At 49.7% G+C, this 11164-nt stretch overlaps 3 protein-coding genes across 3 annotated transcripts; 2 read left to right on the top strand and 1 right to left on the bottom strand.

Moving 5' to 3' along the window:
• Nucleotides 1-11: 11 nt before the first annotated feature.
• Nucleotides 12-2276, bottom strand: BHQ10_005104 (uncharacterized protein; the record flags this gene model as incomplete). The annotated part of the gene is made up of 1 exon (XM_040877544.1): nucleotides 12-2276. The coding sequence occupies one exon, from the start codon at nucleotides 2274-2276 to the stop codon at nucleotides 12-14; it is 2265 nt and encodes a 754-aa protein (XP_040733608.1).
• A 2455-nt stretch (nucleotides 2277-4731) lies between these two features.
• On the top strand, nucleotides 4732-8097 carry BHQ10_005103 (uncharacterized protein; the record flags this gene model as incomplete). Its single annotated transcript, XM_040877543.1, has 1 exon — nucleotides 4732-8097. The coding sequence occupies one exon, from the start codon at nucleotides 4732-4734 to the stop codon at nucleotides 8095-8097; it is 3366 nt and encodes a 1121-aa protein (XP_040733607.1).
• A 1235-nt stretch (nucleotides 8098-9332) lies between these two features.
• BHQ10_005102 (uncharacterized protein) lies at nucleotides 9333-10598 on the top strand (the record flags this gene model as incomplete). Its single annotated transcript, XM_040877542.1, has 4 exons — nucleotides 9333-9450; nucleotides 9566-9699; nucleotides 9748-9931; nucleotides 9979-10598. The coding sequence occupies 4 exons, from the start codon at nucleotides 9333-9335 to the stop codon at nucleotides 10596-10598; spliced, it is 1056 nt and encodes a 351-aa protein (XP_040733606.1).
• Between the last annotated feature and the right edge of the window lie 566 nt (nucleotides 10599-11164).

Raw genomic sequence — 11164 nt, 5'->3', positions numbered from 1 at the left:
CACGAGCGAGGTTAGTCGTCAGCTGCCGACGCGCGACGACGCTTCTTCTTGCGTCGCTCAAACTCTTGTAACCCGTTGTTGTAGATACGGTCAATGACGTCGCGATGAGTGGCGCCTGAAGCCGTGTCGTTAGTGGCGTCCAACACCTCGTCTGGATCCGCGTCCTCAGTCCAATGCACTTGACGGACGTGAACCTGCGCGAGGTGGAACATTGCGAGTTCCCATCGTTCCCGCAAGGGTACCCATGCCGTGACCTGAGTACGCCACGTTGCCAAGGCCGTGACGTTGCGTTGTTCAGCCTCTTGCAGTTTCTGACTCGCGATCTGCCGAAGCTGAGCTTCAGGAGCATTGCAACGCACGATGGGATAGTTTCCTTGCCATGATAGTCGCTTCCCTTTATGGTCAAATTGGAAAGAACCCTTCCCATTCGGCGTCTTTCGGGGCATAGCCTTGATTGTCATTCCCGCTTCGACGTCTGGATCTCCATGCAGGGTTACTCCCGCGTCCCAGGGCTCAGCCTGACTAGGTTGAGGCAAGGGTGGTAGTGGGGGACATGCCGGGAAGGCGAACGGGAGTGAGTTGAGCAGCCAGAAACGGAGAGTAGGGCGAAGAAAGTAATATCCGTCTGGTTCATTCTGGTCCTTGATGAAGTGAGTGAATAGCTGTCGCGGACGAGAGACGTTCGTTGGTTTCTTCCACAGGCTGGAGAGGTCTAGGCCTTCCGGGTTCTCCACAATGTGTTTTACCAAGTCTGAAACGAACGACGTCTCGAGCGCTGCGGACAACTCGTAGAACGCAATCTTGTGTTGGACGATGTAGGTCAGGGCTGAGGGAACGTCGGTTATCGCCTTGAGGTCTTTGAGGACCTTCGAGCGTGATCGCGTCAATGTGTTGGTCGTCAGCGGTAGTGGTGGAGTCACGGTGTTTGCCGGATTGGCGGGKGGTACGCATCCCTCGGGAATCTGCAAGAATGAGACGTCGATTGATTGTTCTCTGCCTAGCTTGAGGAGCTCGTCGGTCACGGACTTCAACTCCTTGTCGGCAAACACGGCGAACATCTCGCCGTACGAAGCTCGGTGAAGAAGGATCAGGTTGATGATCACTGTCGTCGAAAAGTCCCACATATTCTCGATCACTGCATCGCGTTCCTCTGCTGACAGGGTCGCTTCGCTGTCGTCCCTAATTGAGTCCTTCCAATATGTGATCGCGCTTTTCTCAGCCGCGTTGAGAGATGTGGTGAGAGCGAAGTCAATCTGTCGAAGCTCGTCCGCAGTGAAGGTTGTCGTTAACTCAGTGCGTGAGATGTTGTTACGTATGATTGCCTCTGCTGCCTCCTCGGGTGTCTTTGGAAGGCTGTCGATTAGTGTTTTACGGAGCAACGCGTCGTTGTTACCGGCGTTTGTATCAGTTAGCGGTTCCTCGTTGCCGTTGGTAATGGCGTTGGTAGGCGGTTGGGCTCTCTCGTTGTTGTTGTTGTTGGGCTCGACCAGTGGTTGCACTGTACCTTGGCTGCTGTCGCTTGTGAAGGTGGGTGACTGGGCTTGCTTGTCGCTGCTGCTGTCGTTGGCTGGTTGGACTTCCTTGTAGAAGAAGGCGATGTCCAGTCGGTAGTCAAACTTCCCCTTCTGAAGCCAGTCCTTGACATTGGTGACAGTTTCGCTATCCAGTGCAGAGGCTAATTCGCCTTTCGTGATCTGATAAAGGAGAACGTAGTTGATTATCTTCGACAGTTTGAACTGTCGAAGATCCTCCAGCAACTCTTGTCGTCTCTCTGGCGCGATGCTCACTGCGTCCTTCCTGACGGCATAACGCCAGTAGCTAAGAGTTTGGCGGTCGATAGAGTTGTGATGCTCCGTGACTGCTCTGTCAATTTTGCAGACCTCGTCAGCACTGTATTCCTCTGCTAGCTCAACATGAGCAATGTCGTGGGTACGAATGCTGTGTACGATCTCCTTCATGGACCGACCGTGCAACTCTGCTAGGAGCTTTTCACGCTCTGTTGGTGTTGGGGGTTCCTCAGCTTCCTCGACGCCGAAGAAGCTTATGTCCACCTGCTCTCGTGTGGCGTAGTCCTTAAGAGCTGTAACTAACTTGAGCCATTCTTTATGAGAACCGTAGAACGATACCTTTACCAAGTTCCAGGTTATCTTGTACTTGACGATAATCTCTGGCCATTGCTCGTACTCGTTGTCTTCAAGAGCTTTGAGACCCTCGATCTCAGGGTCTTCATGAGAAGGTTCCCGCAGCCTGCGCTCGCGGCCAAGGGAGGCCATCATGACGTTACGTGGTGATGGTCGTGAGGCGTCTATGAGGTGACGTAGATGAGAGTAAAAGGACGGAGTTAAGTGAGACACGTAGAGGATAAATATGGCGAAGTGAAGTGAGAGATTGGGGTACTTAAGTCGCGTTTGCTACGCCCTGGTGGTCGACCAATCAGGTAAGTAGTGATCAACAACAATAGGGTAACGAAGACGGCAGTGACGCGCGTGACATACATTGATAGCTAGCTGGTCTAGTGTTATTGTGATGAGTGGGGTTGGGTTGTTAGAGAGAAGCCTTGTAGTTGTCAAGAAACTCTTAGCAACCATCAAGGTCAGTTTCTCTCAACCAACAGTCATCCTCAGGGCCGTAACCGATGTAGCGGACGCGGTACCTCGTGACGAGTTGTGAGCTTCGTACACTTGTGGGTACTTGGTTATGATTAATGATTTGGGACACTTCCCTCAATTTGTTGCCTTCCACGTCCACGGCGACTTCCTCAGTCTCGGCGTTGTCTCGGTAGCTCGGTGGGCAAGGTTCGAGATGTGCCACCGATTGGACTCGGTACATATTACTTTTCAGGAAGGTCAAGCTCGTACGCCAGACGTTCGACGCGTTTGACGAGCGTATATGGTCCGACGTACTAATGGCATAGCTCGGGGCTGAGCTTCGTGTGTCTATCAACTGGAATTTCGTATCCCGATTGAGTCGTATGGGAACCGTTATCACCGGGCGTGAAGCAGATCCACTCATGACCTCTATTGAAGGTCTTTTAACGTCTATTGCTGCAAGCTTGACGCATTCACGGGTGTCGATTCTGGTAGAGAAGTCTTGACATCGCTCAAGCTCAGGATTGAGCAGGTTCGCTGGATAGGCAAGCTCCACGCCGTACATGAGCTCGTGTGGTGATATCTTCATTGGCGACTAAAGATTACACCAATGTAGGCTACGATGTCACCAATCTGATCCAGTCCGGAGCGTCAGGTTCCGCGTTAGCGGATGGTAGTCGAGACAACGCGTCCGCGACGATGTTGGCTTTTCCGGGCTTGTGGATCAATTCGACATGAAAGCATTGAATATATTGTGACGCGAGCACCAGACGTAGGTTGGACTTCTCCGAGGATGTGGCCCGTGAACTGGTCTGCATGGCGATCATCAGGGTGATTGAGTGATCAATGTAGATGATAGGCGCCTTCTTGGCTGCCTTGATGAGGTGCTTGGTCTTGCGCAGCACCAATACCAAACAGGCGGCTTCTTTTTCTGTGGCCCAGTACTTCTTTTTCAGAATAAGATATATGAGGAGACATATATTAGTGTATAACACCTTCATTAAATTAGCACTGTAGTGTTAAAGTGGGATATCCGCTCCACAAATTAGTCAGCATATTATCATCCATATGATTGGTTGATTTCTACAGCATTGCTGCAACGTTCTGAAGTTTCCAAATCTACATCAACAGGCACGAAATTTTCTTAGCGTATTATTCCAATTCAGTAATAAGGGGAGCTCCCCATCTTGAAATATCGAATTTATTGGATACAATTGTCTACGAAGGTGCTCCCGATTCCTATACAGTCAGCATACGGACTGATATGCCACACCTCATCAGTTGTGGCGCCGAAAGCAGTTCCATAGTCGCCTCAAGGATCTGACGTGCATCTGCAATGCTTGTCTGATAGACTTCCTCGATATGATGCCGTGCTAAGCGGAATATGACCCACTCCCACTTATGTCGCTCTCCAGCCCAGTTACTGAGTTCGCGTTTCCATACAACCTCAGCCTATGAAGTTGTCTCCTCTACTACACTCAATTTCTCCTCAGCCATGGTCATGAGACTGGCGTCTGAATACCGCGAGAGAACAGTGAGCTTGGACAGTAATACAAAGACAAGAAAGTTGTTCGTAGTTGATATCGTGCTTTGGATAAGTTATCGAGAACCTCATCGCACATGAATCCATGATGTAAAATTTCCCTCGCCTGTTATAGTATCTTTATAGAATAGGAAGACGCGTAGATTGAAGTGCAGCCGTCATGTCAGCCGTTCAAAAGGAATCCGAGGGTGAATCGTCTCATAGCCTGACATCGTGCCTCGTCGGACAAGTTGTCCAACATCTAGTAATGACTGGCATGTCACTGAGGCTGCAGTCTGCAGGGACGGGAGAGGACATGGGACAGACAAGAAAGGCTCCTGGATGAATGAAGGCAATATCTGAGGCGTGCAGCTGGGCTGCTAGGGTCTCACCTAGTACTGCGCTAGGCCCAATCTGGCCGCTAGCGTCAAACTGGGGGATCCCGCCACTCCATATTTGGCTATATTGAGCACGTGACTTCGTGACAACCTCGTGTGTGAGAAATGCGTCATCTTCCGTCGGTCTACCTTCTCCATCTACGGTCTGTACCGTCCCATACTTGCCCTTTCTTACTGAGATGATCATTACGTCGACAAGTCCTATGGGTAGCACATCCCAACTATGGGTGTCACCGGACTCTGGACTGTAGTCCAGCCCTGCGCTCGTCCCGTCAAACTCGAAACTCTCAACCGCAAACGACTCGCCGTCGACGCGTCGATCTGGATATATCAGTTTCTCAAAGCCGTTAGAGATAAAGAGGGAAATGCACTTAGGAACGCGCATGTCGTCGGATTCTTTCATCGAATATGTAAACTTCTCTTCTTTGGCATTAAGCCCGTGTTTGTGTTCGATGGCGGGGCGCCGGTTCTCAAACGTCAGACTATCGCGGCACGAAAGAAGAGACGTGAGGGGAGGAGAGAGGATGCGGTGAGGACGGCTGGGAAGTTGCTGGCGATACAAATTCAGCGACGGGCAGAAGAAGAACAAGCTAAGCGCGCCGCGGGGGATGAAGATGTGGAAGAACAAGAGCCGTTGGGAGCGCCCAATTATGTCGATGAAATACTCATGACGCCACAAGAGAGGATGCGAAATCGGAAATTTCGAAAGCAGGATCAGTATCATTTACCTGATCTTGAGACCGATTTGAGCCAAATGGGAGCGCCGGAGGATCCCCGAATTATGTCTCAGGAGGAGCTGGAAGAATATGCGCGACAATTTCACAATGGCGAAGATATCAATTTGTACGACTTTTCGAAAATCGACTTTGATAGTATGTTCTTCATGAGCTTACCAGCGACCGATCGTTACAACATCCTCAATGCGGCCCGAATTCGCAGCCGTCTACGTATGGGTTACTCTAAAGAACAGCTTGATTCGATGTTCCCTGATCGAATGGCATTTTCAAAGTTCCAGATCGAACGGGTCAAAGAGCGCAATGATCTTACTCAACGATTGATGAATCTTAATGGCATGAATGGTGCAGATGTTGCTTTCGACTTTAACTCCGGTAGACGTATTGCAGGAGAACGCGGAAAAGAGTATGTTTTAGTCAAGAATCCTGACGTTGAGGGTGGATGGGCACTTGGTGTTGTGGGCAACAAAGAAGGTTCGGCCGTTGATCGACCAATTGATGTTGATGAGTACGGCCTACCTGATGTCCTTCCAGCGAAGGATGATGCCTTTGAAGATGTGCCTATCGAAGGTTTAAATAGGCTTCCTAAGCTACCATTTTTGCAAAAGGGCGTGTTTGATGAGTCTGTAAGACGAGCAGATATGGGTCGAAGAAACGGACTTTCTACGGCACGTCAAGTCCAAGGAGAAGATGAAGATGAAGATGCTTTGTTCTTTTCAGCACCTGGAGACACCGATGATTTATTTGCAGACAACGAGGATGAAGAGCTTCAGAAAGCGATAGCCATGTCTCTAGAACCGCATCAGGAAGATCACGCAGGAAAGGCCTTTCCTGTGGAATCGAAGCCGACTACTGCTTTTGATTTTGAACCAGAGCTTACCCCGGAAAGTGATGACGAAGACATGGATTTTGCAGCAGCTTTGGCGCGATCCAAACAAAGTCGACCAGAGCCCAAGCCCAACTCTGCAAGACCAGAGGTTGCACCTGAATACAAGTTTAGTGGACCACTGCCATTTGAGTCTCTCAAAATCAACAAACGAGCGAAAGAGGAACTACCACAACCTGCTCCGCTCGACGACGAGGCAGGAGGCTTTGAGAAGCCGACTGAAAGTAAACAAAGCAAAGCAAAGAAGAAAGCCGCTGCTCTTCCGCCGTGGTTCAGCAAAGAAGATGGAATTAAGCAAGACTTTATTGCTGATGAGACTGAAGAGGAGCCTGAAAAGAAATCCTACGATGATGTTATTTTCAGTCAGGCAGCGGACTTGAAGCGACGATCGTCGCCCGATATCATTGATCTTGAAGAAACATCAAATACTAAACAGGTGATTGATCTTGAGTCTGATGTCGAAGCTGAGGAAGGAATTGCTTTAGATGTTGAGCCAATTCCGGAAGAAAAGCCAGTATTAATGAACGATATTGCTGAGGATGTTCGCGCAAACCCTCCAAACCCACCTGTTGAAATTACGGTACCTCACGTACCTCCCAAGGAGGATTCTGTAACGGATGCTTCCGAGAAAGCGGTTTCTGACTGGGAACCTACAGATGATGAGCGAGATGCTCCTTTACAGACGGAGATGATGAACAGCGTTGCCTCTCCAGCCAAGGGATCGACGATAAAGCCAAAGTCACCTTCGCCAGAGTTGGAAGATGAGTTTGAGGATGTTCCGCTCCCGCCCACTGCAGAAGAGTTCCCAAACAATTCGGTGTCGACAGAACACGATGCCGCATTATTTGAAGATCAAGATCATACTGTAGTCGGCAATGATGACTACTCTGATCCCGAAGAGGAAGATCTCATGCTGCAGCTCGCGGCCGAGACAGAAGAACATGCGCGCTTTGTTTCTGAATTTAACAACAAGACTCAGATTGAGAATGCCCGGGATTTCGAGCAAGAACTAAAACAGCTACGGAACCAACAAAAGAAAGACCGAAGGGATGCGGATGAAGTATCTCAGATCATGGTGTCGGAATGTCAACAGCTGCTCCGTCTATTTGGCCTACCATATATTACTGCACCTATGGAAGCAGAGGCACAATGTGCTGAGTTGGTGACTTTGGGGCTGGTTGATGGGATTGTCACAGACGATAGCGATACATTCCTGTTTGGAGGCACACGAATTTACAAGAACATGTTCAATCAGAGCAAATTTGTGGAATGCTTCCTTTCGAGCGACTTGGAGAAGGAGTACGCTTTGGACCGAGTCAAACTAATCCAGTTTGCTCATCTTCTCGGAAGTGATTACACCGAAGGCATTCCCGGCGTGGGCCCAGTCACTGCTCTAGAGATCATCACCGAGTTCGATAACCTCGAAGAATTTCGCGACTGGTGGATGCAGGTCCAAATGGGAATGGACATACCAAATGACCCTCATCAGGGGTTCCGTAAAAAGTTCAAAAAGATGGCGACCAAGATCTTTCTGCCGCCGTCGTTTCCTGATCGACACATCGATGAAGCCTATATCCAGCCCGAGGTCGACAATGACCCGTCCGAGTTCCAATGGGGTGTGCCCGACCTCAACGGGCTACGAAGTTTTCTGATGGCGACTATTGGGTGGTCTCAAGAACGCACCGATGAGGTGTTGATTCCTGTGATTCGCGACATGAATAAGCGCGAACAGGAAGGTACGCAGTCCAACATCACCCGATTCATGGCCGGTGCACTTGGCGCCGGAGCGTTTGCGCCGAGAGTGCGGGCCGAGGGTAAGAGTCGGATGGATAAAGCATTTGGTCGATTGCGGTCTGAAGCCGAGAGTCGCAAACGCGGTCCGCCTCGCGTAGATGAGGCTGCACAATCTGAGGAAGAGGATTCTGGTTCGTCGCGCAAGAAGCGCAAGAGAAAGAGCCAGAAGAAGTGATTGGTCAATTGTATATATGCACGCCTACATAGTACGTAGTAACGATGAGACGGTACAAATGGCACGTTCCTGAAAATCAAGTAGTGCGTACGAAGAAGGAAACAAGTCACGGAGCAGACACGGAGATGCAACGATCAAGCGCAAATCGCAGATGCAAACTCAATCGAGCACCAGCACCAATCACCTCTCCACCACAGGGAGACTAGTACTACAGACTAAAGGCTTAAAGTAGGCGATCATATTCTCTTTTGGGTTGAGAGAGAGAGAACTATACAAATCAGGAAGGAAGCTTGGTGATTCAACGAGGAAGGCGCGAAGGGGGTTCTGCCCGAAAGGGGAAGGTGCCAAAGGGGGCTGTGCATTTTGAGGCGATTTCTACTACTATGTAGGATGTAGTATGCCCGATTGTGGCTTCTGCGCTGACACCGGTCGATGACGTACTATGATACTATGCAGTGCGTTACCCGAGCAATGCCCTCAGTGATGACGCAATCACTTGGAACTTTTTGTACCGCGTACAGAGAACGACGTAGGAGAGGATTCACCGTGTAGAATGACTCTCTCGATAGCTGTCGAAGCAATGGGATGGAGAGAATTGACAAGTTGTGTTCCTGCAGATGCATGTAATAAAAATAAGCATCGTAGGGAGGCTGATCGTACCCATCGTTCGCCGTTCTCCATTCCTTCAGATCTTACTATGTGTGTAGTGTGGTACTATGTATGGAGACCGAGAATGTGCCAATAGCACAGCATCGATCAGGCAGATGAAACATATTGTGTGTGTTTGAGATAGACGGTCCGTATTGACGGTCTGTAAGGATATGGGGATGAGCTAGACACAGCCAATCACCGTGCACGATTGACACAACGACGTCACTGCACGAACAGCTGCTGACGGAGCTAAGCTAGTCTCCTCGACTGTTTATAACACAGGCACGGTCATCGACAATTTATTCATTTTTTCATTATTCCTCCACAGAACGAAAAAAATTTATACACCCTCATCTTGTAATTATCCCAGCGAATTGCGTTGTGTTGCGTTGTCAGGTATGTCCCCGCTGGCTGTTCTCAGCTGTTACTTTTCCGTCGCTGCCCGCTTGTAGTCACATCCACGTCACCGCCCAACTTTTCTTTTGACCGTAGAGATTTATCTTACACTACTCTCCAGAGATAAAGAAGTGCTAATTGACACAGACAGAGACAGACACTCGGTTATTCATACCTCGACAGTCACCATGCATCGCACCTACTCTATGCGCCAGTCGCGAGCCCCGACTGCCTCGCAAATCGAGAACCCTCCCCCACCACCATCTAGCACCAAGACTGGCCGACTATTTGGTCGCAACAACTTTGGTACGTTTCCTACATTGTCTCTTGTCACCATATATCGCTATAATCGCACCCAATTGAACCGCAGAGAACTCGAAAACGTACAACCAATAAGAGAAGCTAACAATGCTCCGTCTAGGCCATGCCTTCCGCAAGAACGCCGCAGGTGCCTTTGGCCCCGACCTCGCCAAGAAGCTCTCCCAGCTCGTCAAGATGGAAAAGAACGTCATGAGGAGTATGGAATTGGTTGGTCGGGAGAGGATGGAGGTTGCCGTATGTATCCTTTCTGCAAACAAGTTGACAATTTGCTAATTAGCACAGCAACAACTCTCAATCTGGGGCGAAGCCGGTGATGATGACGTTTCCGATGTCACCGACAAGCTCGGAGTTTTGATTTACGAGATTGGTGAACTGGAGGATCAATTCGTTGACCGATACGACCAGTATCGTCTTACGATTAAGAGTATCCGCAATATCGAGGCTTCCGTGCAGCCCAGCAGAGACCGTATGTCTACCAAACCTGGGAGATGAAAAATGACTAACGGGGTATAGGCAAGCAAAAAATCACCGACGAGATTGCAAAATTAAAGTACAAGGACCCCAACTCTCCACGCATCGTCGTTCTCGAGCAGGAATTGGTCCGCGCGGAAGCCGAGTCTCTTGTCGCCGAAGCTCAATTGTCCAACATTACCCGCGAGAAGCTCAAGGCCGCATTCACCTACCAATTCGACGCTCTTCGCGAACACTGCGAGAAGATTGCCATTATCGCTGGATACGGAAAGCACCTCCTCGAGCTCATTGACGACACTCCCGTTACACCCGGTGAGACCCGCCAGGCATACGACGGCTACGACGCCAGCAAGGCTATCATCCAGGACTGCGAGGACGCACTCACCAACTGGGTCACCTCCGACGCCGCTGTTCGCTCAAACCTGTCGACCCGATCACGCACATTGTCGCAGCGACGCAGAAACAATATCAAGCGTGGCGTTGAGGATGGCGAGGAGCTCAAGGATCACGACTCCTGGGTTCCGGCCGACCAGCACGCTGGTTACCATGAAGACGATGTGAGCGAAGACGGTATCCCAGAGGACGACGGCAGCATTGTGCACAGCGGTGCCAATGGCGAAATCCGCGGCCGTGCCGAAGAGCGCGAGCCTGTCGCCGCTTGATCGTCAACAGATAATATATCCGAGTCGTGTCTATAGCTTGCGATCTATACCGTTTCCTTTGATTCTTATGTGATGGGCGGGGTTGAGAATATCAACACCAGAAGGCGTTTCGTTTTGGACGTACCCATTTTTTATTCTATATTTTTCTCACCCTTTGTTGATGAAATTAATGCTTTCTGTACTGCACTACAGGTGACATGTACTGGCTGTACGATTTATTGATTGATTGTCTCAAGACCTGTCACGATTATCGATTGTCTGTCTTGTCTGGCCCGATTATCTGTCATTGCTTTCTTCGCTTCCCTTCACTCTAATTATTAATAATATGAGAAGTTATCTTTCACCATGTAGGTCTACGGGGATGATGTGAACTGAGCAGAAGTAATCATCCATGAGCCAACCCGACAACCATCTAGCATTCAATCAAATTCGTAACCGTCGTTATCTGATGATAGTGACAAAGGAAATGATGAAACCCCAGCAAACCCTCAACAAGCAAGCAACGAACTCCATTCCATTTCATCCGTTCCGAATAGCGACACACGAGAGGAGACACACGAAGGAAA

Source organism: Talaromyces amestolkiae, assembly GCF_001896365.1.
Source record: "Talaromyces amestolkiae strain CIB chromosome Unknown scaffold9.1, whole genome shotgun sequence".
Taxonomy (NCBI): Eukaryota; Fungi; Ascomycota; class Eurotiomycetes; order Eurotiales; family Trichocomaceae; genus Talaromyces; species Talaromyces amestolkiae.
Note: the sequence above shows the minus strand (reverse complement) of the source record. Positions and strands in the feature narration are given on the sequence as shown.